General features: G+C 33.7%; 1 protein-coding gene across 2 annotated transcripts in view; it reads right to left on the reverse strand.

Moving 5' to 3' along the window:
* Positions 1 to 26972, reverse strand: part of TOP2B (DNA topoisomerase II beta) — a 67776-nt gene that overhangs the window by 22824 nt on the left and 17980 nt on the right. Inside the window, exons 2-22 of one of the 2 annotated variants that reach the window (XM_032267919.1) lie at positions 24494 to 24649; positions 23247 to 23337; positions 21896 to 21959; positions 17619 to 17764; positions 16689 to 16786; positions 15398 to 15610; positions 13306 to 13479; positions 12094 to 12195; positions 11849 to 11986; positions 10228 to 10366; positions 9775 to 9932; positions 9500 to 9625; positions 8467 to 8577; positions 8281 to 8386; positions 6325 to 6434; positions 5979 to 6071; positions 5773 to 5887; positions 3900 to 4021; positions 3572 to 3720; positions 2806 to 3037; positions 64 to 198 (exon numbers count right to left, since the gene is read on the reverse strand). In XM_032267919.1, coding sequence (XP_032123810.1) covers positions 64 to 198; positions 2806 to 3037; positions 3572 to 3720; positions 3900 to 4021; positions 5773 to 5887; positions 5979 to 6071; positions 6325 to 6434; positions 8281 to 8386; positions 8467 to 8577; positions 9500 to 9625; positions 9775 to 9932; positions 10228 to 10366; positions 11849 to 11986; positions 12094 to 12195; positions 13306 to 13479; positions 15398 to 15610; positions 16689 to 16786; positions 17619 to 17764; positions 21896 to 21959; positions 23247 to 23337; positions 24494 to 24649 — 2778 coding nt within the window. Of the gene's footprint in view, positions 1 to 63; positions 199 to 2805; positions 3038 to 3571; positions 3721 to 3899; positions 4022 to 5772; positions 5888 to 5978; positions 6072 to 6324; positions 6435 to 8280; positions 8387 to 8466; positions 8578 to 9499; positions 9626 to 9774; positions 9933 to 10227; positions 10367 to 11848; positions 11987 to 12093; positions 12196 to 13305; positions 13480 to 15397; positions 15611 to 16688; positions 16787 to 17618; positions 17765 to 21895; positions 21960 to 23246; positions 23338 to 24493; positions 24665 to 26972 lie in introns of both variants that reach the window. The other variant, XM_032267909.1, reaches the window with a different exon arrangement.

Here is a 26972-nt window from a genome sequence, read left to right on the forward strand (position 1 = left end):
TTACCAGAAAAAATTGCTTAATACACTGCCCTTCCCACAATCAGATCACTTATTTACACTAACCTGTGTCCAAGTTCTAACCGGAAGCTCTGTAATTTCTACTGTGTTTCTGTCCACTACAAATATTTCACCACTGACTGCATACTGGTTTTGACCAAGTTCTTGGATCGTGCCTTTAAAGTTTTTGTAGTTTGGAAGCTGTAGAGAAAAATGGAAATAAAGCACTGACTTCTCTCTGGAGTACTAGTATCACGTCTGAATGCCCCTTAATCCATGGTCTAACACTGACAGATTAACATAAGGGATACAGAATTTCTCAACATCAATTGTCCCTTTCCAACTGATCAACTGATCTTGAATTCGCAGCTTATGTTAATATAACCTGAACATCCCCCAATCTCAAAATGTTAGCATCCTCTTTCCTAGTCTTTCTAGAAAAGTACTTTCTTTCAGCCTACTTCCCCTATACCTCCTTCTCCCCTCGATCAATATCCTTTAAATTCAAACTCCTTGGACCTTACATTGAAAGCATTCCCTAAGTCTGGACCCAATCTGGCTATTTTGTCTCTAATGACTTATCTTACAAAATCACTACTCTTCTCCCACATTTTGCTTGAATATTTTGAATATTCTCACTTTCAACCTGTCCACAAACCCTGACACATATTCAGCTCCCAACCCCATTCCATTTATCATTCATCTACATAAACCTTACTCATCCTTCCCAACTGAATTACAAGTCATCTCTCCTTCTAAATTTTCTTTGAGACAGGGTCTCTACTTTTTCACACTGGCTGGAGTGCAGTGGCATGATCTCGGCTCACTGGAGCCTCAACTACCGGGGCTCAAGCGATCCTCCTACCTGAGGCCTCCCAAGTAGATGGGGTTACAGTTATGTGACACCATGTCCAGTTACTTTTTGTACTTGTGTAGAGACAGGGTTGTCCAGGCTGGTCTCCAACTCCTGAGCTAGTGATCTGCCCAGCTCAGCCTCCCAAAGTGTGGGATTATAGGCATGAGTCACTGCACCTGGCCTCCTCTAAAATTCTTATTCTTTATTATCATTAAGAAATTGAGTATATAGTCCAGGCACAGTGGCTCACGCCTATAATCCCAGCACTTTGGGAGGCCAAAGTGGGCGGATCACTTGAAGCCAGGAGTTCAAGGCCAGCCTGGCCAACACTGTGAAACCCCGTCTCTACTAAAAATACAAAAATTAGCCAGGCATGGTGGCACATGCCTGTGGCCACAGCTACTCAGGAGGCTGAGGCAGGAGAATCACTTGAACCTGGAAAGAGGAGGTTGCAGTGAGCCGAGATTGCACTACTGTACTCCAGGCCTGGCTGACAGAGTGAGTGAGACGCCATCTCAAAAAAAAAAAAAAAAAAAAAAAAAAAAAAGAAAAGAAAAAGAGCATATAGCATAGGACATTTCTTCTGACATACTGAGCAACTATCAATATCTTTTGTCACTGTAAACTTCAAGTCTTGATGCTTTGATGTCTTGACAATTATTTTTCAAAGAAAAAGCCATAGCTCTTTATCTCACCACTTAGCACAGTTTTATATGCGTAGTAGGCAGCTAAGAAGCATGTATTGATCAAATATACTAGCTTAACAATCTAAAATACATTTAAAAATCCAACACCATTTCAGTAAAAATTATCATTAAAAATTTGACGCTTATATTGGAAATATTTTAGGTGTTTTAGAGAAAACACAGAATATATATCTTATTGCTACAAGAATAACTTTCATTTTAAAATACCAAAATAAAAACTTGGAAAAAAAATCAAAATATTACATCTGTCTCTATATTGTAGGTTTATGAATTTTTTTCCTCTTTTCTTATCTATATTTTCTACAATAAGCATTATTTTAGTAACAAAATACACTTTTATTTAAGTATATCTCAAGGGAAATCTCCAGGCAATTTTAAATCATGGGGAGGAAAGAAGGACATTTTTGAGGACACTCTTCTTGGAGAAGATCTGAGCACAGTGAATGATACAAAAAAAAAAAAAAAAAAAAGAAAAAATATTTTTTAAATGGGGATACATTAAAATATGTATAACGTAGCTTGCTTTTTGTCTTTTTACAAATGCTACACTAATGAATACAATATGTTTTTAAGCATCCTTACAAACTAATAAGAAGTGGTAGTTTGAGAACAGAAACAAAGCTACACATAATTTTATCAGCAAAGCATCGTTTTTTTTGTTGTTGTTGTTTTTTTTTTTTGAGATAGACTCTCACATTGTCACCCAGGCTGTAGTGCAGTGGTATGATCTTGGCTCACTGCAACTTCTGTCTCCCGGGTTCAAGCAATTCTCCTGCCTCAGCCTCCCGAGTAGCTGGGACTATAGGCATGTGCCACCACGCCCAGCTAATTTTTTTCTATTTTTAGTAGAGATGGGGTTTCACCATGTTGGCCAGGATGGTCTTGATCTCCTGACCTCATGATCCGCCTGCCTTGGCCTCCCAAAGTGCTGGGATTACAGGTATGAGCCACCACGCCCGGCCCAGAAAAGTACTGTTTTCTGTTAATACATGGTTTAGAGATTTGAAAACCTAGAATATGGGGTGTTTCTAAATTAAAATAAAGTTTCTCCCCTTGAAACTTACCTCCAAGCTCATTCCAAAGTTCATACCTTTTACTGTAGGCACGTATCAAATTATACCCTAAGTCTTTATGGTCTGTAATATATTCTAAAATAAAAATGTTCCATTACTTTTCTAAAATGACTGGACTTTGTAATTTACACATTATTATTTGTTAAATAAATAATAAGTTCCAAATAATTACCATGGGATGAGGATCCAAGCCATCTAGCATTCGTCTGACATTGTTCACAATTTCCCTAGCATCATAGTTGGGTAGTTTACAAGCCCATCCAGTACCAATGCCCTCAGCACCATTTATTAAAACCATGGGAATTATAGGAATATACCACTCAGGCTCTACACGTTGATTATCATCATAAAGAAACTTAAGCAGGTTGTCATCCACAGCAGGAAAAAGTAGTCTTGCTAAAGAGCTAATTAAAAGAAAAAGGAAATGAAAAAATGTCATGGCTTTGGTAAATAAAACTTTATACATAATTAAAAACTTTACAGTGTAAAAAAACATTTTTTAAAGAGAATGCATTTTTATTAAATTTCACTACATATGCTTAACAATAAAATTTGCCTAACTGTATTATCAAATGGTCACAAGCCCAGAATAAAATATTCCTATTTTACTTATGCATTTACCTACCTGACTTCTTTAATATTGTTAACTTCTTAAGAACTTCCAATTACTCTGAATAAAGCATATAACCCATATTCAGCCTAAAGAGTAAAGTTGGTGACAAAAACAGCCTTATATCCATTAGGACCGATTTCACCAATAATTCATAAAAATTAAGGTCAACAGACTTCATTCTACTTGTGATCAAGTAAGCTGGAACATTCACCTTCTAAGCAGAATAACCAATCACATCTCTTCACAGCTATAATTCCATCAAACATTTAGTTACTTGGGTCTAAATGAAATCAAACTTTATACCATCATATCAGCAAATATTTACCTTAACATTGTGAAAATATAACGAGGGCTTGCAGCATCTTTGCCACCATGAAGCCGAGTTCCAAACTGACCAATAGGTTGAAGTAAGTTAATATTGTTACTTCCCACAAAGTTCTGAGCCAAATTCACAATAGTCATCATCAATGCTTGCTATACAATAGGAGGCAGAACATAACATTAATATTCTAAATTTTCTGTAATTATTCCCTAATTTGTATTAAAATCCAAACTCTTAATTATTTTACATTTCCGAAGACTTTACTAAGTATAATTATCATTCTTCAAGACAATAATTATAGTTCTTAATTGACTCCAATCTTAATGCTTACTTCTCCATGATGATAAGCAGACATCTCAGCAACAGATCCAGCCAACTGGGCAACTTTCACTTCACGTTTATCATTCCTCTTGAAACAGGTAAATAAAACTTTCCGTTGGCCAGGTTTAAAGCCTATTTTTAAAAGAACAACCCTCTTTTTAAATTGTTACTTCAAGGTATAGTTGTAACAATTCAGGGGAATAAAGCAAAGATACAATTTGCTTTTCAAGAATACCAGTAAAATTGTTACTTGAGATTCTGTAACAAAGTGAGTACAAACTAACATGTTTGGGTTTTTTTCCCCAGAAAGCCATCTCCAGGTATATACTAACATGTTTTTATGACATCTCCATCTACTCCAAAAGTGAACTATCAACTGAAAGACAACATTCTGGCCTTAAAGAATCACGTAGTGGCATCAAACTCCTTTAACAGTAGTTTCCAACCACATGCCATTTGTAGCTCATACAACCAAAATGCCATTTGTAGCTAACTAAATTGCCAGCAAGCCATCAAGGAGCCTGAAATCTATTCTAAGTATCCCAAATCAGAAAAATCCTTAAAAAGAAGAGGTTTATTGTCATAGTGAAGAATAAAGTCTTTAGAATCTCACTAATCTGTATATTCTTCTCAACTTGGCCATTTACCATGTGACTAAGAAATAACTAGTAAGTCTGTGTCCTCATCCAAGTAATAGAAATAATTACTTTCCTAATAGTTATCGTAAGGATTGCATGAAACAATGTGGGCAAATTACTCTGCTTCCTTATCATTCTTCTTGCCCTAAGCCAAGCTTGTCTAACCCATGGTCGGCAGGCTGCATGCAGCCCAACACAAATTCGTCAATTTTCCTAAAACACTATGGGATTTTTTTTTTTTTTTTGCATTTATTTTTGTTTTTGTTTTAAGCTCATCGGCTTCCATTAGTGTTAGTCTATTTTACATGTGGCCCAATACAATTCTTCCTCTTCTAATGTGGCCCAGTGAAGCCAAAAGATTAGACACCCCTGCTCTAAGCCAATGAGCACAGTAACAACCTTTTCGGTATATGCTATCATTGTATTCATACTGGACCCAGCGTATGGTAAAAACAAGAGGATAATAAAATATGGCAACTTCCTTAAGAATTCTGTAATCTAATTCTGGAGGCAAAATTAATGTAGGTAAATTAAGAGATACATACTAATTGGCATAGAAGTTTAGGTATCTAAGACCAATTTAGAGTGGAATTGTTAGGGAGGACTTCATAGAAGAAAGGCAATTTATGGCTAGAGCTTGAAGGATAGGTAGAACCATCTGCTATTAGCAGAAAAGCCAAGCAATATAAAGATCAACAAACTTTGTAAAGGTTATACAATAAGAAAAAAAAAAGTTCTAGATAGAAGACCAAAATCTGCTTCAACTAACAAGAAATAGTTTCTAAATTTTCTTCAAGTTAGAAATAGTTTCTAAATTTTTTTTTTCAAGTTAAATAAGTAAAGCATTAGGCTTTGGGTAATGTGGTATAAGCATTTTTTAAAATTTAATCTCTGATAAATATTTTAGAAATTATCAAAATTCCATTTTACTTTTTATTTTAGAAAATCTGCAGACAACTTGGGCAAAAGCTTTAATTAAGACTTTTAGACTTAAAGTTAATTTTCATGAAAAACTCAGAAAGGGTTTAAAAGTTTCAAATTAAGGAATATTAAAGATTTCAGCACTACGAAAACACGTAACAAAAGCAACATCAAAAAGGCCTTAAATTCTTCTGAATCAGTTCTTCATATACAAGATTTCAGGTAAGAATTTTAATGTGTATCATAAGGATAGCTTAAAGTACATGAAATTAAACTACAGTAAATAACATGCAAAAATGAGGTTTTTAAATAAACATTACTCACCATCAACAAGAGATGGTATAGATCTTTCATTGTCTGAGTTTGAGAAGAGAATCAATTCCTTGTTGATGAAATCATTGTAAGTCAAATGCTTTGTTGCAGTACCATATAAAAATTGCTAAGAGAAAAGTTATATAGCAATGTTATCATTATTACTAATGTTCTAGTCTCTCTCTCCTTCCCCCACATCAGCACTCTTCCAGACTAACCTCTGGTAAGCCATGTAACCTACGCTGTCTCCGGTCTTCCATAAAATTTGTTAACCATTCTTTTCTGTCATCAATCTTCTTCTTACTGAATGCCTGAAAAATTCCAGGTAATGATTTTGCACATTAAAAATAAAATAAACTTCATTACAAAATTAAAATGTATAAATTGCAAATACCTAATTCTTAATGTATGAAAAATTAGGTTATTTTACAATATTTTTATCAAAAACACATTTGAACTAAGGCGTTCAAAAGAGACTTATCATAGGGAACCAGGACTGGAAGGAAAAAAAATAGAAGGTAGGGAGATGGCTAACAAAAGCTCTTTAAAAATTAACTTAATTACCAATGTAATGGCAGCATCATCTTCAGGACCAGCATATCTAAACAAGATTCGATGCCTTTCCATATCAGCAAAATATTCCTTTGCTTCTTTAGCTGTACTAGTACCCAAGCCTGCACAATTTTAAAAATAAAAATGAGTCATGAATATCAATGTGTGCTTAAAACCATCAAGTGAAAAGCTGGTGAAGAAGCTTTAATAGATGAATCAAGCTAGCAACCCCTATACCAACTGATCAACCTTAACGGGCAAATAAAGACAAATGAGACATTAGATGCTTCCTGATGAAAGTACGCAATGCTATCTATGAAATGGTTTTGCCAAATAAATGTAACCCAAATCTGATCATGCCTCTAATTTAACCATCAGTTAACAGAAAATAAGGGGCAAAGGAACACACTATATTATTAAATGTAATTCGAGGGATATAATTTACAAAATCTAGAATGTGGGAAATTCCAGAGGACAAACAACCCAACTTCTTTAACAAATAAATTACAAGGAAAAAAATATAAAAAGAGAAATGCTGTATTAAGAAACTTATGAACTAAATGCAATGTGTGGACCATATTTGGATCCTGACTTTGAAAAAAAATAAACAAACCCAGTCCAAGCATAGTGGCTCACACCTATAATCCTAGCAGACAGGCCAAGGTGTGCGGATCACTTGAAGCCAGGACTTCTAGACCAGCCTGGCCAACATGGCAAAACCCTGTCTCTACTAAAAATAGCCAGGCATGATGGCACTTGCCCATAATCCCAGCTACTTGGGTGGCTGAGGCATGAGGATCACCTGAACCCAGGAGGCAGAGATTGCAGTGAGCTGCGATCGTGCCATTGCACTCAGCCTGGGCAACATATGGCAAGACTCTATCTCAAAAAATAAAAGCAATTTAAAAACAAAACAAAACAAAGCAAAACTAGGCCAGGCGAAGTAGCTCATGCCTGTAATCCCAGCACTTTGGGAGGCCGAGGTGGGCGGATCACCTGAGGTCAGGAGTTCGAGAGCAGCCTGGTTAACATGGTGAAACCCTATTTCTACTAAAAACACAAAAAAATTAGCCAGGCATGGTGGCACACACCTGTAATCCCAGCTACTCAGGAGGCTGAGGCAGAAGAATTGCTTGAACCCAGGAGGAAAAGGTTGCAGTGAGCTCACACCACTGCACTACGGCTTGGGCAACAAGAGCAAAACTCTATCTCAATAAATAAACAAAATAAAAATAGAAAACACTAAAAATAAACATTTTTAATACAGTCCAGGGAAATTTTAACACTGGCTGAGTATTTAACATTATTAAAAAAGGGGGGCCAGGCATGGGGGCTCACACCTGTAATCCCAGTACTTTGGGTGGGCAGATGGCTTGAACTCAGGAGTTCAAGACCAGCCTGGGCAACATACCAAAACCCTGTCTCTACAAAAATACAAAAATTAGCTGGGTGTGGTCACATATGCCTGTAGTCCCAGCTATTTCGGGGGCTGAGGCAAGAGGATCACTTGAGCCCAGAAGGTCAAGGTGGCAGTGAGCTGTGTTCATGCCACTGCACTTCGGCCTGGTTGACAAAGCGAGATCCTGTCTCAACAACAATAATAGGATATTAAAGAAGGTTATGATAATGGTATTATGGTTGATTTTAAAAATTCTTTTAGAAATACACACTAAAGTAGTTATAGATGAAATACTAGACTATAATGTCTGGAATTTATTTCAAACTAATGGACTGGCAATAAGGGAGGTTTATAGGAAACAAAGCTGGTCATTGAAATGGTGATCCCATCCAATAGAATCTATTATACTAGTCTATTTGTATAAATTTTTCTATAACAATATTTTAAAATCAGCAATAGCTATTTCTGAAGTTTAAAATAGAGTCAAACTTTCAAGATGTCTTTTAGATTGCTTTCATAAAAATAAATCTATATCAGTATTTAAAGTTTAAGTATTTTAAAATACAAACCTTTATAGTACTTTATTTTCCAGGCTTTCTGATTTTCTATATGTTTTTTCCACTCATCAAATTCAGGAATACTATAGAAGGAAAGTTCCTGCTTATTTTTGCTTGCCTTAAATTAATTAAAAAAAAATTAGTTTTTCAGCTACCCTTTAAGACAACAATATAAAAATATATTAGTGCAAAGAGTACCTTTACAATAGGAGTAATAAACTCTTCGAGAAAACCATGCTTCAAAAGTGATGGCCAATTGTGATGGATGAAATTAATAAGCAGGCCTTTTATGTGAGAACCATCTTGATCCTAAATAAATGTTAGTAAAGTAAAAAGTCCTGTAATAATTTTATAAAATGATTACTTATATAAATTTTAAAACATGTGAATGCAAAAAACAAAACTCCAAATTTTAGAAATGCATTTTACAAAAGATACTAAGATGATCATATTAATTTTTTCTTAATATGCAAATAATATAGTAGTAATAGACTGAATCTGTCATTATAAAAATATATTATCATTTTATCTGTTTTATAGTTTCCCCGGATTTCACTAAAAGAATGATTTAAGGATGGAAAATGCATAAAATAAAACATGGTTATAATGCCACCTTAATGGGCAATGGTAAGAAAACCCATGGACTACAGATATTCACAAGTCTCCTCTTGATATAAAAATAGGAAAATTTCTGCTTAAAAATATGTACTAATAGCAGTTATTTTAGTTGCAGGTTTTCTCTACAAATATGTTAGAGTGCATAAGAGAAAACAGCTGAAGGGATTTGAAATTCTTCCTTTTTGATTTTCTGTTTCTTTCCTGATTATTGTCATTTTACTATTTAAGTCCTCCTAGTATTTGTGCATCCCAAATTATGCCATCATGTACAAATATTAACCATTATCATTAATCTTTCTTACTTGTTAATTCCATCATTTTGTTCCTACTTGTAGGTAGGATGCCTTACTACCACACTGTATTATATTCTTCTCATATATGTTGCATTTTAAAATATTCTTAAATAATTCATAAGATTGTTACCCCCCAAATTAGATAATATAAAATGTGCTTCATATAAATGTTTCCACTAAATGATGTAGGGTTTTTTTTTCCACCTGATGTATAATCCCTTTCAGTTATACTATCTTGGGGCAAGTCTCATAAAACAAATATTAAAAGGAGAAAATGAAGAAGACATGAATTTCAAATATGTGCTAACTTTAAAACCAACCTGATCAGTCATAATCATAATCTTCCCATAGCGTAACGTTTTCAGAGATTCTGCATCATCGTAACTTTTCTTATATTGCAGACCAACTATTTTAATAATATTATTGATTTCTGCATTTTCCATGATCTGTTCAAAAAAGAAAAGTATTGAACGTATTATGAAGTGTTGAAATATACAAAAAAATGAGTCAGAAATTACATTTAAAAATTCAACAAGTTTAGTAGTTATTAGAAATGTCATGTGAGTATGTGTATACATATACAGATATATATTACCTGTTTATGAGAAGCTTCCCGTACATTAAGAATTTTGCCCCTGAGTGGAAAAACTCCGTATCTGTCTCGTCCAATCACACCTAATCCAGACACAGCCAGTGATTTGGCAGAGTCTCCCTCAGTTAGTATCAGTGTACACTCCAGGGAATGTTTGCCACCTGACAGAAATTTAAAATTATACATAAATGAAGTCAGAAAATTAACATCAGAATGCTGAAAGTGAAAGACTATAAAAGTTACTTTATATTATTGCTCAGTACAAGTATTAAGTATATTTTATTGAATTTTTATCCCCTGAAAATTAGTAATATGTTGTGTATGTGATCATTCCAAAAAAGTAAAATTATACTCTGAATGGAAAATCATAAACTATATGTAGAAAATAAAAAAAATTCTCTAACTAGATAAAAGTGAAACTTAAATCAAAATCTTATTTAAAAATATCAATCTTACCAGCATCATTAGCATCATCCAGTTTGGGAATACCTTTGATTTTACTATATTTTACTGATGAACATTTCTTATTCAGCTGAGTCTGAGCCTTAAATTTCACCCAGTTCAGGATACTTTCTACAATGCCACAATTAGAGGCCTAAAAATAAAAGAATAATGGTATGCAAACAAGCTGAAAATTCATACATTTAGCTAAAATGTATAGGGCCTAATGCATTACATGAAATCTGTGTGATTTTAAGGTATTTTAGGACAAAACAATAACGGTAATAAGAATAATGCCACAAGCTAATCAATTTTGACTCAACTACAGTAAAACTAAAGCTAAAATATAAATACATGAAAAATGGTAACTTTTACATATGAGAAACATTCTATTATAATAAAATCCATAAGAAATATACATTGCTCTTGTTACAAATTCATTTTGTTAAAATTAATACAGTGAAAACAGATCCACACATGAATCTACCACCTGGCAAAATCCAGATGTTCACATAGAGCTGATATCATTCAATACAAAATGTGTCACTATGACGAAAAGTATTAACATAAAAGGAACATTAGGATAAGCTTGGTAACTTATTAATAGACTTTATTCTTTAAATAGCTTGGTAATAAAACATACTGTTTGACCTTTGCAGTGAATCAATTTGTGACAAGATGTCAACCCAGACAGCAAATTTAATAAAGTTAAGCATCTCCAACTGTAAGTCCTAAAAGATTTTTTAATTATCCTGAGTGATATGATATTAAGTGTATGAAATAGTTTTCTGGAATGTTTAAGACATAAACAAAAGAGGTGAACTATGTTGCCAAATTTAAACTTACTGCACCTAAAATGAAAAAGCATAAAATTTAAAGTCAAATCACTTCATCAAAGAAACAACTGTCATGAGGACACAACTTTGGGAAAGTATTAATATAGGGTAACTTATACTCAGAATTCATTAACATTAGACCCAAAAGTACTACTTCTACAGGCCTTAAGTTAGAACTAAAAAGCAACTTTTGCTTTTGTTTCTGATAATCTACATTTTGGAATTTGACAAATACGTTAGTTCTAGGGCAGTGATACAGCATTTCCCCACCAAAATTCCAAAAAGGAAAGGCTGTGATTGATTCATTTTCATTATTTATTTGTGCTCTCACCTTATTTTAGAGAAGTTAAGGTGGCCTAAAAAATTATATGCAAAGCAAAATAAAACTTTAAAACATGTAGAAAATAGTACATTTGTTATGCATAAGTCACCACATTTTTTTAAAATGTGTAAAGTTAAGAATCAGTAGATGAGGGTGAAATGACAGTAGAAAAGATGAAAGAATCACATAAGGACCTGCACATTTGTTAGGAGAAATCTGACCTTTACAGTGATCAATGCAAAGCTAAAAATGCAATTAGTTACATAATCTCCTACTTTAGTTCTTTGCAAAACAATCGTTTTAGGAAACATTAAAATCTATCCTTTAAAGTTATCAAATTAAGCATATTAGTTTACAGTGCAAGCATGCTTATACCCAGAGTTAATATGATGAAAGAAACTAATCACAAGTTAAATCAAGAAAACTACTTAATCAACTCTTAGTAACAGCAATGAAAAATAATACAAGTTTTACTCACTGCTTTAAAAAATTTTTCTGACAGCTGGCATTTAGACCCAAAACTTTTGGGCTGCAGAGTCATGTTTTCCTTAGTCTGAGAATCAAAAGTTGGATTTTCAATAAGGCAATTAATAAAAACCCATATATGGTTTTTCACCTGTTGAAAACATACCAAAAAAGTCAACATCAGAGCTAATATTATTTAGTAATTCAGCACATATATAATGCATATGCTTCATATGCAATGTACAATGCATCCCTTACTTGAAATGGTTTCACTGATACACCAGCTTTATTCTTTTTCTTAACTACTTCAATCAGTTTACCAACAACTTGATCTACCACATAATCCACGTGCCGTCCACCCTGAAGAAAAAAAAATATGAAATCTGAAATCTTGTATTAGTGAAAAAACAAAAATATGAAATCCGAAATCCTGTATTGTTAAAGTAGCAAAATATTTTATCTGTATTACAAACCCTATTTTCTAAAAGAGTAATAGGAGTCTCAGAATCAGAGTTGGGATTTTAAAAAATAAGATATTTTGGCTACAGAGCCAATATACCAACTGCTATGTTTTTTTTTTTTTTTCCTCACTTCAATTCTAACACTAATTCTGGGGTGCTTTCAACACCAACAGCCTTAAATTTCACCCAGTTCAGGACTCTCTGATTCTCCAGACAACAAATTGATGTTCAACGATGTGATTCAGTTTTGATGCTAACTACCTGGAGTTAGCACAAGTACTTATGGTTGGTTAAGGGCTCGGTCCCACAGGACTGCCCACACTTCAGATGCTAGTCACTGCCCTAGGCTTCCTGTACTTCTAACCAACCAGCTATTAATTGGGGGATTCCCATGAATGACTCCTCAGGATTGATACTTTGCTAGAACAGATCATAGAACTCAAGAACACAGTTTACTTCATTGACCAGTTTTTTTTATATAGGATCCATCAAAACAGCCAAATGGAAGAGATGCATAAGGCACGGTATGGGGGAAAGGGTACACAAAACTCTATACCTTACCCAGACATGCCATCCTCTTAGACCTCAATGTATTCAGCAACCTAGGAGTTCTGTGAACTCCATTGTTCAGGGGTTTTTACGGAGCTTTATCACACAGCCATGATTGATTTTTAACTCAATCACCAGCCCCCTCTCCACTCCCCAGAGGTTGGGGAAGATGGGGCTGAAAGTTACAGAATAAGGAACTTGTTATCATTCTAAATTTCATAAAATATAAATATGTTCAACTATAAACACTAATCATATAAACTTATTTCTCAATGAATGTTTAAGTAAATTTTAATACAGCAATTTCATAGAAAATTAGGTTTTCATTTTCGTAAGTCAATTCTTATTTAACAAAAACAGATTTGGGTTTTTTGGGCGTTACTGACACTGTTATTTATTTTGTAGTTTTTAATGAAGCCTTATTCTACCACTGACTTGGAAAAAGAATTCGCATACTTACTTTTGTAGTCGCAATACTATTTACAAAGCTGATTTGCTGGAATCCTTTTTCACTCAATGTGAGACAAACATCCCATCTTTCATTTGCAAGTTCATGAATAACTTTCAGGGCCACCCCAGTTTCATCCAATTTGTCTTTCACATAAAGATCTACATAACTGCGAAATCCATTTACCTATTAATTAAAAAAAAAAATTAAGGATCTTACATTGGCGACTCAAATAGGTGAATGACATTAAATAAGTATATTCCATTTCCTCTCATTTACAATAGTTCTAAATGCTCAAATCCAAATGTTAGTGGCATTTCCCAGATCTATTCCTTAACCCTTGACCTTTAAAAAAGAAATTTCTATGTGTACTCGAAAAAAGAGGATGTGAAAGGACAGGTAAATTGGTATAAAATATTTCAAAAATTTACATTTTTAAAATAAGGTAGACTTCCAGTTTCAATTCAGACATGTAATGAACTAGGGTGGGAAAAATCCTCTATCCTTACAAGAAAACAAGTGATCAGACAACAAATTAATGGTTTTTTCAAGAACCCATTGAAGAACTGAGATCACAGGATAGCCCGCCATCCTGAAGTCTGGAGAGACATAAGTGTCTGGCGGAGACCACAAAACCTAAGCTTTTGCTTACCTGGGGCAGATATTTATTAAGCTAGTAGAAACATTAAACTAGAAATTTTGACTAACTGCTGCTAGAAGTGTGTATGCTAGTGTCAGTAGCGCATAAAGCTTCTACGGGCTGTAACCATAAGGAGTTCATTCATGCTCTTGCAGGGTTTTCCTCCAGAAAACCCACCAAATTCTCACAGGGAAGATCAGTGAGAATCTAGAGAAGGTTTCCCCTCTGCACTCCCATAGTACTGGCTGGGAAATGGAAACAGAAGTTGCTAGGAAATCCACCCAGTTCTATCTTCCTTACCAAAAAAAAAAAAAAAAAAAAAAAAGCTTATTCTGCAGGGTAGCGGACCTCAAGGAAATAGGCTGAGAACACTAGTGGAATCCTGCTGCAGCTGGGGAAAGAGAACAGAGGGCAGAAAAAAAGTCTTTACCCACGGAAGACGGGCATAAACTTGTAAAAGTCAAACCCCTGAGATACAGGTTCACCATGCACTCCAAAGACTGGGATGTAATCAGACATTAGAGATCATCTCCCCCACAATCTACCATCATGCCACCAAGCCTCCAGTAACAACAGTGGGTTTCAGCTGAAGAGCTGCAAGACAGACCATCTCTGAGGGGCAGCTCAAAAAGAAGGCCCTAAGCCAAGTGGAAAGACAAAAACAAGGAAGAATTTGGAAGTCTCTGGTATTCACAGCAACAACAAACCTCAACACTAATAACTACAGCAAAAACAAATTTCAAACGCAGCTCATCTCTTGAGTAAATATAACGTAAGTCCCACACTAATGCCTATTTACTTCAGTATCTACTTCCCTACAAACATATCTGGTTTTCCACAAAAACTTTTAGGGCATGCCAAAAGCCAAGAAAAAAACAACCTGAAAAGATAAAGCAATCATCAGAAACCAACTAAGTATCTCACAGATGTTGTAACATGTATCAGATAGAGTATTTTAAATAACTACAATTAATTAGCATGTTAAAGTATCTAGTGGAAAGTGAAGACAACATGCAACTTCACTGAAGAGATGGAAACTAAAAGAAATAATCAAATGGAAGTGATAAAAATTAAAAACATAGAAGACACAAGGAATGCCTTTGACAGGCTCTTCAGGAAACCTGATCCAGAGACTGTGAAAAAGTAAACTTGAATAGAGGGAAATGGAAATTAAACTAATACAAAAAGAAGAAGTAGAGTGAATAAAATTGACAAAGCATTCAAGAACTGGGGACAATATCAAATAATATAACATATACATAACTAACTCAAAAAGGAAAGGAAATAACAAGACAGACTAATTATTTGAAGAAACAATGGCCAAATGTATCAATAGTCACTTTAAATGTGAATCATCTAAACACACCAGTAAAAGATTACCAGACAAGCTTTAAAAAAGGAAGACTCAACAATACTCTCTCTATAAAATAACATAGTATTAAAACTATTTTAGGGGACACTTACAGGCAATTTCTTTCCATTAAACATGACCTTGACCCCTTTACATGAACCAGCCAAATCATACGCCCTCCTGGTCATGAGGGCCACAATATCCTTGTCAAGTTTTTCCATCTTAAATTTGGGCAGATCTGGTTGGAATGTTATGCATGTGTAATCTTCACCATCAAAATGTTTAATTTTGGCTTCAGAAGTCTTCATCATATTATTCATCCATGTCTTCAAAAGAAAAAAAATTCAAATATTTCTATAATGCTTCCACATTTCATGATATATAAAGATGCCACTCATTAAATACATTCATTTACCAAACTATATCAATTTTCCAACTTCACAACAAACCATACACATCCTCAGTAATATTACAGACAAAAAAAATAGTAAATACAGTCAGCCCTTGTGTAGCCACAGGTTCTACCTTTGCAAATTCAACCAACTGCAGCTTAAAAAATATTTGTGAAAAAAAACAAAAAACACAAATTTTTAAGATTCAGCATAACTGTTTACGTGGTATTTACATTGTATTAGGTATTACAAGTAATCTAGAGATGATTTAAAGTACATGAGAAGATGTGCATGGGTTATATGCAAATACTACCCCTTTTTATACAAAAGACTCGATCGTCCTCTAATTTTGGTCCAGGAAGGGGATCCCAGAACTAATCCTCCTGAGGGACAACTGTACTACTCTGATAATAATTCCATGTTAAAAATAAACTGAACTGCACAACTTTATAAACTGTCACCAAAACCTCTTTCAAGTTCTTCAACATGACCATATAGACTTTTACAAAAATAAACATGTGTGATGATTTTCCTGACAAAATTATTTTAGCTTACTTCAACAACAGGTTGTTGGAGAGCAATAAAGAAAATTAAAAATAAAAATAAAAATTATTTTAGCTTATATAAAATTTCAAATCATTTTCATAGACCTGCAAGAACAAAATAAAATTCTGAAATATAAATTTGATGATTCACTGACGAATTTTTCAAACACTAAATTGTTGCGTGTACATAAGTCTGTAAGGTTCAGGACATTTTCATGAATACTTAACTAAGTTAAATAAAGTCTGTTAAATAAACCATTTTGTTTTAAAGGAACGGAAGAGGAACAGGCTTTTATTAAATCTCCCAGGCATTCTGATGTCTCTTTACTCTGATGACTCGAATAACGCTTTTTAAAAAAAAAATGAAGTTATATAGGCATCACTGCAATTTACCTAAGGTTCTACTATCTAAGCAAAATAACAAACCATTATTTTTAAAAAAAGAAATAGATGTGTTTCTAGCGTACCTGCTTAAAACTGTGTTTATATTCTTTGCAAGCTGTTTCTACTGTAAACTTTGTACTGAAAATATTACAAAGTTTTGCACCATAACCATTACGACCACCTGTAAGAAAAATTCAATGTGAAAGGTTTAGTAAAAATGTTTTTAATGGAACTTTGTTAATTCACTACCACAGGGCAAGTCTGTTGCAAAAGAGCTCCACTAAATGCATTATCAATCACCGACTGAAAATTCCAGAGTATATTTAGATTTTTTTCATTTAAAGAAAGATACAATTAAGATTTACCACATACAGTAGTGTAATTAAAATGGGTGTTTTGTGTATTTATCAAAGTCTTTACAATTTCAAAAACATTAAGTTTTGTATGTTTCATGATCCAGTAAATCTCTGTATGAAATCTGAACTTTCTATCAAAGTTGCTTCTCTATCACAAAATTTTAATCTATATCATTTCCCAGAGCCTTGGTTTTTAAAAAAAAAAAAAAAAAACTATCAATCTACGTGGGCAACATAAATAAGCATGAAAGATATGGTTTTGGTCAAAGCACTTTCAACTCTATTTACAGAGTCTAAATTTTCAATCCTGACCTTCTTAAGGAAAACAGTTTAAAAGTAACTTAATACCGAAAGACACAGTGCTTATGTAATAACAAATTTATATATATAGACATTATACCAGTCCTATCTAAATCAAAACCCAAACTGTTAGCCAAGTTAAACTTCCAGCTGTTCTAACATAAAGTCAATGTACTATCAGACATAAGGTTTTTAAGTGTCACTTAGACTGTTATCAAGACAATATTTTTACATAATTTATAAATATTAATTCTGAAAATGATTTTCTCACACCAAAACCACAGATTTCCTTAGTAAGTTACACATTTTATATTAAGAAAACAGTATTTTTCAACCAAAATTCCATTCAGACTTTACCTGTAACTTTTTTCTCATCATCATCATAGTTACTGGATGTTAAAAGCTGTCCAAAAATTAAAGCAGGAACATAAACTTTCTCTACTTTGTGTTCTACTACTGGAATGCCTTTCCCATTATTCCAAATGCTTATAATGTTAGATTCACTGTAAAAAACAAACAAACAAACAAACAAGTAGAATTTAGAGCTTAAAATAGTAAAGATAAATTAATTCATTAAAAGGTAATCTAGAATAAATCTTAATGATTATAAGAAAGATTCTAGTCATTATCAATTGGAAGACATTGATCCATCTCTCAAGAAAATACTTGCTGAAGACAAACATTTCTTTCCCTGAGTCATAACTAATAAAGGAGGATTATGAAGGAAATAAAGGCAAGGAATGGAAAATTACAGATCTTAAGCACCTCAGGATGACAAAGAAGCGCAACATACTTAAGAGAAAACCTTAAGAAAAGGTTTCACCACGTTTAGCACATGGTGCTGTAATTAAGATAGACATTTTGTAACTTAATTATCTTCACAATTTCAAAAAAAAAAAAAATCAATGTTTGGCATCCTCAACATTCTCTAAGTCCATATGATTATGAAATTGGAACTTGCTATCAAACTCACCTCTCTTATAAAATTTCAATCTATATCATTTCTCAGATCTGGTTTTCCGTAATCTCTAAACAATTATTCAGAATTCTATAACCTTGCTCCATTGATAATCTTCAACAAAAATTAGGAATAAGAATATTGTGTTTAAGAGTTTGCAAATAAAGTTTCAAAAATAATTAGAGCTGGAAAAAAACATCGAAAATCTAAATATCCAATACTTACCAGTTGGAAAGAGGTTAAATAAATTATGACATATCAACATAATAAAATATTTGCAAATAGTTAGAAAGAATTAAGTGTATCTATTTAAGTTAATTAGGAAGGCTGTCTATAATATGTTGAATAAAAAGAAAGATATAGGCTGGGTGTGGTGGCTCATGCCTGTAATTCCAGCACTTTGGGAGGCCGAGGCAGGCAGATCATGAGGTCAGGACATTGAGACGATGAAACCCTATCTCTACTAAAAATACAAAAAATTAGTCAGGTGTGGTAGCACAAGCTTGTAGTCAGTCCCAGCTACTTGGGAGGCTGAGGCAGGAGAATCGCTTGAATCTGGGAGGTGGAGGCTGCAGTGAGCCGAGATTGCGCTACTACACTCCAATCCAGCCTGGGCGACAGAGTGAGACTCCGTCGAGAGAGAGACAGAGACAGAGAGAGAGACAGAGAGAGAGAGAGAGAGAGAGAGAGAGAGAGAATAGTATATATACTATGATTCCATTTGTTAAAGAAAGAAATGTCTACATATATATTTTAGCATGAGTATACAATATTTTTTGAAAGTTATAAAGTTTCAACTCTAAAGAATACTTAAGTTAGAGGAATATTTTGAACTCTGGTTAATATGCTTTCCACGTTTTTTTTTTTTTCTTTTTTTTTTTTTTTTTTGGAGAAGGAATCTTACTCTGTCACCCAGGCTGATCATGCAGTGGCACGATCTCAGCTCACTACAACCTCTGCCTCCTGGGTTCCAGTAATTCTCCCACTTCGGCCTCCCCAGTAGCTGGGATTACAGTGCGCGCCACCACAATCGGCTGATTTTTGCATTTTTAGTAGAGACGGGGTTTCACCATGTTGGTCAGGCTGGTCTTGAACTCCTGACCTTGTGATCCTCCCAAAGTGCTAGCATTACAGACGTGAGCCACTGCGCCCAGCCTCCATGTTTGTTTTTAATCAGATAGACATCCACAAGTAAATTGTTTCAATACTGTTCTATTATTTAATAAGTGTTAAGCTCCCTTGTAAGAAATTGCTATAAATTCTCTAACTTCTAGATGAACTGTCCAAATTCTGCAAGACATGTCTTGTATTTAAAAGTCTATTCTTATGGCTTTACAACCGTGACTTTTTCCTTAAATTTTATCCCTCCATCACAGAATAGTATGGGGGAAAAAAGAGTAAGAGCAAGGCTACTACATATTCTATACACTTTGCCCATTAACTATTAAAATTTAACCTCTCCTCCACACAAGAAGTTTATGTGCACAAATGTACAAAGAAAAATAAAAATCTGCTATACAAAAATGTTAAAAGAATGTCAAAGGATACAAAAATGGACAGCAGAGAAAACTAGGTCAATTGTTTTAATTGATTTTAATCCAAGTAATACTAATTTATTTATTTAATCCAAGTAATACCAATTCTATAGTATAGTATTTATTTTAATCCAAGTAATACTAATTCTATAGTATATGTGGTTTAAAAAAAAAAAAAAAGTGATTATGGGACAAAATTCACAAGACCCAAAATGTTATAGTTAAAATTCAGAAAATAAAATATATGAATCAGCACCTTTTTTCTTGGAGTACCTAAGGATTTTTGTTTAGATTGAAATAAAATAATTTTCTAGCAGAAGCAGTTAAAATGAGGTGGGAAATATGAAAAAAAAAAAAAAAAGCTGATACCTGAATGCCATTAAGAAGCAAATAAACTAAGTTATATTTTCCCTCACTCTTACTCCTACACAAAAATGTTCATTAGAAACAGAGTACAAAATGGAGCGATAAAGGCACTAGAATTGCTAGACTTATGTAGAATTATTATTTGTACAAAATCTGTAATGAGTTGAAAAGTAAAATAAACCAAGAGCCCTTATCCCGTCTACAGAGTTGTCTTATAGCTCACTTCTTTGTCGTCCTTTTTTATTTTTTTTTTTCTTTAAGACAGGGTCTTGCTCTACACCCAGGCTGGAGCGCAGTGGCACAATCATGCCTCACTGCAGCCTAACCTCCTAGGTTCAAGCAATTCTCCCACCTCAGCCTCCTGAGTAGCTGGAACTACAAGCTCGCGCCACCATGCCCAGCTGATTTCTGTATTTTTTTTGTAGAAACAGGTTTTCACCATGTGGCCCAGACTGGTCTCAAACTCCTGGGCTCAAGGGATCTGCCTGCCTCCGCCTCCCAAAGTGCCAGGATTACAGTAGTGACCAGCTGTACCTGGCTTAGCTCACTTCTTTATCACTTTGTTATGATGACAGTTTTTTAAATTTAATCTTATTGGATTAATGTAGCTAAAATAATTGGATTAATATGGCTAGAACCACATAAAAGAACTAAACAACTGCGATTATGTTTATCAAGAATGTATTTAAGGAAGGTCCTTTCTTCCTTAGTTTTCAATTAGCATTGTTCAATTTTGAAAAAAATTCAAAGATATCAAAGATTCAGCATCTATTATTCCTTACTCTCCTAAAACATAATAAATGAAGAGAGATCTGTTTTTTAACTGACAACTGCCTAAATAAGAAAAGGAATTTTAACAGCCAAAATTTTCTTGAAACCATCTTAAACTCTGTTTAAGTTGTAACTTACAAATGTCTTGTACACCTTATCATATAAATTCTCAAGAATGCGTTCATTATAGAAATAATTTAAATTTTTTTAAAAAAGAGAATGGAGAAGAAAAATAAAGAATTTCAACCACATAGTTATATGGTAACATTTTCATATAAAATATAGTTAACTTCATGGTATAACCAAATACAAATTATAGTTTTATTATACTACCAATCTTAACTATACCACGTGAAATTAGATTAATAGTAAAAGTGTACCTGAATTATTAGATTTTTATGTTTACTAGAGAAAAATCTTAAAATCATGCTAAATAACTTTTAAATTTACAAAGAATGGATGTAACACTTTACAAAAGGAACGCTGGTTAAAAACAGGATAAGCCTAACAGCTATGTTTCTGATTTAACACTACTAGTTTTTATACACCTTTATCCTACGAAAAAATAAATCGATTTATACAGTGATATAATTAGCTAAAGACCTGGTTATACCCAAAGTACGTAATTTATTAAATTATGTCACAAATAATGGAAAACTCCAAATATCAGTCATGAAAAGTAGATTTAATGCATAATGTAACTGGAATCACACCAATGGCCCTTAGCCTTGAGTCCCAAAGTAAAGGTAAGAAAAGATAGGGTGATTAGCAGCTGAAATAGCATACATAGCATCAAAGAAAAATGGCCTTCATGAGCCCCAATAGCAAAGTTCTTTGGAAGAAAAGACAATAAATGACACTGAAAAGAGGCAAAAATAACAAAGTCTCAAACAACAGGTAAACAAAATGGTACTACTCATATACTTTATTTGAGGAGTAATCATAAATTGGGGACTATCTGAAAAAAACTTAGCATAAAAAAATTAAACTTTAAATATACTTACGGATCAATAGAAACTTTAATACAAGTCATGTTCTTATCCCTTTGTTTATTGTCAGCAGCATTAACTACAAAATTAAACATCTCAGTGAGTAATATATAAAATTACATTAAAAATACATGGACACAACTATATGTGTATCACTGCTTAATATAAACAGCTACATATGGTAATAGTTAATAAAATTACTATTAACTTCTCATATACAATCTTATTTTCCAAATAATATTCCTAAATTGTATTAACACACCAAAGTACTGTTATGTTTTCCACCACAAAAAAGAGGAAATGTTTTAGTGATACATATAAATCAAAACAAATTAAGAACAAACATCTGCACTTCACAATATTCAAATCCAGGTCTAAAAGTTAAAAACTTTTGTTTAATTATATCTTGGTAACAAGCAATTGCATTCTAGTGATCTCTTTCAATAAACTAGTGACTTTATAGGCATATTGAATAGAAACCAGTTATTTTTTAGTTACAAAGAAAAAGTCTTTAACACCCTTAGAAACCAAAATTCTGTATCCTAGGCACCATAGCTGGCAATAGAAATATTTTTGCATTCATTAACCGCTGCTTCAAGGAAATTTGAACACAATCATAGAAGAAATATACTCCTGACAAACACTTGTAATAAACGTAAAACAGCAAAATTATAGTTTGGAGGCAAGAGTAAAGGTATAAAATGTAACCCAGTTTTAATCTCTTATCTCTTCACCAAATACCAACGGAAGCAGCTCTGAGAGACCCATACAACTGCACTAAGAAACCTCAAGTTGTACTGATGAGGTGGCGGAGAAAGAGAATTTCTAGAGTGTCCTTGGTTAAAATACTTCCAAAGTACAAGCATTCCCTAGGAGTCAACTAGGCACTCATTTAATTTAATTAATCATGTGATTTGGAGAAGACAGATCATTTAGAGCAATGGTTACTAAACTTGGCTGTCCAACAGAAATATCTGATTTGTTGGTGAAAAACGTATTTACATGTCCCACCAACTCAATGAATCTGCAAAATCAGTCCCTTTCATCTCCATATTCAAGATGTCCGCTGGGTAACTATGACGCTAGCAAATCCCAGATGACTAGACATACAGGAGTACAGACCAACTGTGGTATTACAAATACAACACATTCATTTCATAGATAAAAAAATGAAACAAAGATGAAACAGAAATATTAAAACGTTACAGATCACAGTATAAATTTTCTGAACATCATTTATATTCAGAAGAATAAAAGCCAGAGACACATCTTTAAAATTTATACTGGCTAAGTCTGGCTTTATATATAAAGGGACATTTCGATGATACTAATAGAAACATGCATTAAATCCTAAGCAAGTACTCACCCAAAATTTCATCAAAGATCTTATATAAACCTGGCACAAAGGTAACCTCTCTGCAATTCATTCCTACATCTTCATCATACACCCACATTAACTGCATTGAAAAATTCAAAAATATTTTACTCAATAAATCCTTAACATCAATTTGTCATAGTATAATCCACATCCTGTCATTTACTCTATATAAATACTTAGATCTGCCAAGTAGAAAAACATATAACTTCAGAAATAGTCAACTTCACTATTCATATTAACCTCAAAATTGAGAAATTGTTCATTTCGTATCAAGTTTGTATTATTATAGTCAGTTTTAATATAAGACATCAAGAATTATTTGAAAAAGTATTATAGTTGAAAAAGTAAAAACATCTTACATCACTTCAACTTCATGCTTTATATTTTTTTTATAATATAGGGAACACAGTAAAATAATGCAAAGAAAGAAAGACTTTGGAGTCAGTTCTACTTTGAATCCCAGTTCTTACTAGTTGAGAGATATGAGCAAGTTATTTAAATTTATGTAAGCTTCCCTTTCTTCATCTATAGAGATAAAAGAACCTACTTTCCAAAACTGTTAGGATCAAACGAGATAAAATATGTAAGCCAAGTTCATAGTAAGCATTAAACAATAGTCAGTATATCTGTACAAATTCTGCAAGGTACTACCATTAATGACAATATGAAGTTAACATTAATGACAATATGAAGTTAAAGACTTACAAGGCCAGGCATGGTGTCTCACACCTGTAATCCTAGCACTTTGGGAGGCCGAGGTGGGCATATCACCTGAGGTCAGGAGTTCAAGACCAGCCCGGCCAACGTGGCAAAACCCCATCTTTACTAAAAATACAAAAATTAGCCCAGCGTGGTGGCACATGCCTGTAATCCCTGTTACTCAGGAGGCTAAGGCAAGAGAATCACTTGAACCCAGGTGGCAGAGGTTGCAGTGAGCCAGGATCGAGCCACTGCACTCCAGCCTCAGTGACATAGTGAGACACCTTGGGGCGGGGGGAAGAGTTATAACAAAAGTTTGTATGGCATCATTTTACTCTATACTTCTTTCTTCTGATCGCTTTTATCCCCAGAAAAAAGTGAATACATTTCTACTAGATATGTCATCCTACTTTGCTCACGACTATAGACACATGAAACTACAGATTTCCAAAGCATATAATTAAAATAGTTCTATCAATATATTAAAAAGTAGATATCAATACACATCTCCTAATTTTGATTCTAGCAATAATTACCTGTGTCAATGGCTCCACTGACCCAATATATGTATCAGGACGAAGAAGAATGTGTTCAAGTTGTGTCTTCTTCTGATACACTCTCTCAACAGACAACTTCTTTGAAGAATCATTTTTGTTGGCAGTTTCTGACTCTTCTTTTTTTGCAGCATTGTTCTGATCAAAAAGAGTCTAAAATTAACCAAAAAATCAAATTTAAATAACCTACCAAGGGGTAAACAATGAGTAATGGACACATGACATGGGTTTTCTTTTTTAATGGCAAAATTATCTTTCAGATCCACTGATTTTTTTAAATTATTTATTCATTTATTTATTTATTTTGAGACAGAGTCTCACTCTCTCATCAGGTGTAGTGGCACGATCTCAGCTCACTGCAACCTCCGTCTCCTGCGTTCAGCGATTCTCCTGCCTCAGCCTCCCAAGTAGCTGGGACTACAGGCACACACCATCACACCCATCTAATTTTTTTGTATCTTTAGTAGAGACAGGGTTTCAGTATGTTGGCCAGGATGATCTCAATCTCTTGACCTCATGATCTGCCCACCTTGGCCTCCCAAAGTGCTGGGGTTACAGGCATGAGGCACTACTCACCCAGCCTGAATTTTTAAATCCTAAAGAAAACACAGGTCTTTTTACTGACAGTCTGGCTCCTATTATACAACATGAACCTGTAGTTTTGACTGAGCCCAAAACGTGGGTATAGTCACCAGAATCACTAGAGCAGTCTCTAGCTATTCAATCCAAAACATTTCCCAATTCTATAAGATATCAAGGGTTTTTTTGTTATTTATTTTTGGCTTTTCTTGAGACAGAGTCTTACTCTGTCACCCAGGCTGCAGTGCAGTTGCGTAATCTTGGCTAACTGCAGCCTCTGCCTCCAGGTCTCAAGTGATTCTCCTGCCTCAGCCTCCTGAGTTGCTGGGACTACAGATGCACACCGCCATGCACAGCAATTTTTTTTTTTTTTTTTTGTATTTTTCGTAGATAACAGGTTTCACCATGCTGACCAGGCTGGTCTCGAACTCCTGGCCTCAAGTTATCAGTCTGCCTTGGCCTTCCAAAGTGCTGGGATTACAGGCGTGAGCCACCATGCCTGGCCTCAAATTAATTTTTGGGGTCCTCAAAACCTCCCAAGAAATTTGAGTTCTGGTCAGGTTACAGAAGCACAATGACTGAACCTGACTAGGTGCAGGGGTCCCAAAAGCTTTCAGATGTAAGTTCCCTACCATTAAAGCTACTGAAGACTACAGTAAAGGATAAACAAAAATGACCTATGCAAAATATTAACCTATGTGGTTAATAAACACTAATATGACTAAAAATATAAAGGTTTATAAAATCCTCAAATTTCACACATTTGTAGATCATGCCAATAATTCCTGACATATCAGCTCTGGGCACCCCAATACTGATTCCAGTTTCTTTACCAATTTCAAAGAGGCACAGGTTGGTGATCTTAACACTAAACATTCCTACAGCAGATGAGGATGTCAAATCAAATTTCTAAGGTCTACAAATTTCTTTATCTTCTTAACAGCAGCAGAGAAGATACTTCTCTCCTTCTAGGATTCCTTAATGCTGACAAATATAACATCCCAATGAAAAGACAATATGATGGCCTATTTTTTCCGAGTCAAAAAAATAACTCAAAAGACACAATGAAAATTCTTCCTAGGCCTTCAAATTTTAGAAATTAAAAAAAAAAAACAAAACAGAATACAAACAATAGAAGACACAGAGGTTTTGTGCATTTTAACAAGCAGTATGCAACATCAATTCAAGTTCTAGATGTAACATCCCATCATCTTTAAAGTTTTTATTTTTAAAAACTATATCATCAAATATATTTAAAAATCAAAATATATGACCTCTGAGAAGTCTAAACCAAGAATTTAAAATAACCTAAGGAAACTCAAACATTAATTATAACTTCCCAATGCAGTAGTTTTATATAAAATTAAAGATTTAATATTTCAAAATAAGAGCATTAAAAATAACTCATTTTACTTGATTTTAAACTATATTCTTATACATTCCTACATTTATAAGCTTATCCATTAACACTGCTCAAAGACAATTAAAAATAGCTTTGGGTAAAAGAAAATAATTCTGTTTCACAAAGTTTTCACATTTTACTTCTGCAAAAGTTAGATGATAAACTTGCTGGCCAGAAAGATGTACTTTATTCTACCAGATAGTCTTCAAATTTCTAATTATATTCCTTGCTTTATATGAAGAAATAGCTGATTAATAGAAACGAATTTATGTTTAAGGACAAGGCATGGTGACGTTAACTTATAGAAACAATTCTAACAATAAAATCGTAATTGATTTTTTAGTGGAGCCTCAAAATACTTAGAACAAAGATCATAATCAATAAAATTACACTCTAAACAGTACTCAAGACAGATGCTATAGAATTGAAGGTAGGTAACATTTTACCATTAACTTGGAACTGCTATTCTAAGTTTGCAAT

Source organism: Sapajus apella, unplaced genomic scaffold (genome assembly GCF_009761245.1).
Source record: "Sapajus apella isolate SASKATOON/1434 unplaced genomic scaffold, GSC_monkey_1.0 scaffold4, whole genome shotgun sequence".
NCBI lineage: Eukaryota > Metazoa > Chordata > Mammalia > Primates > Cebidae > Sapajus > Sapajus apella.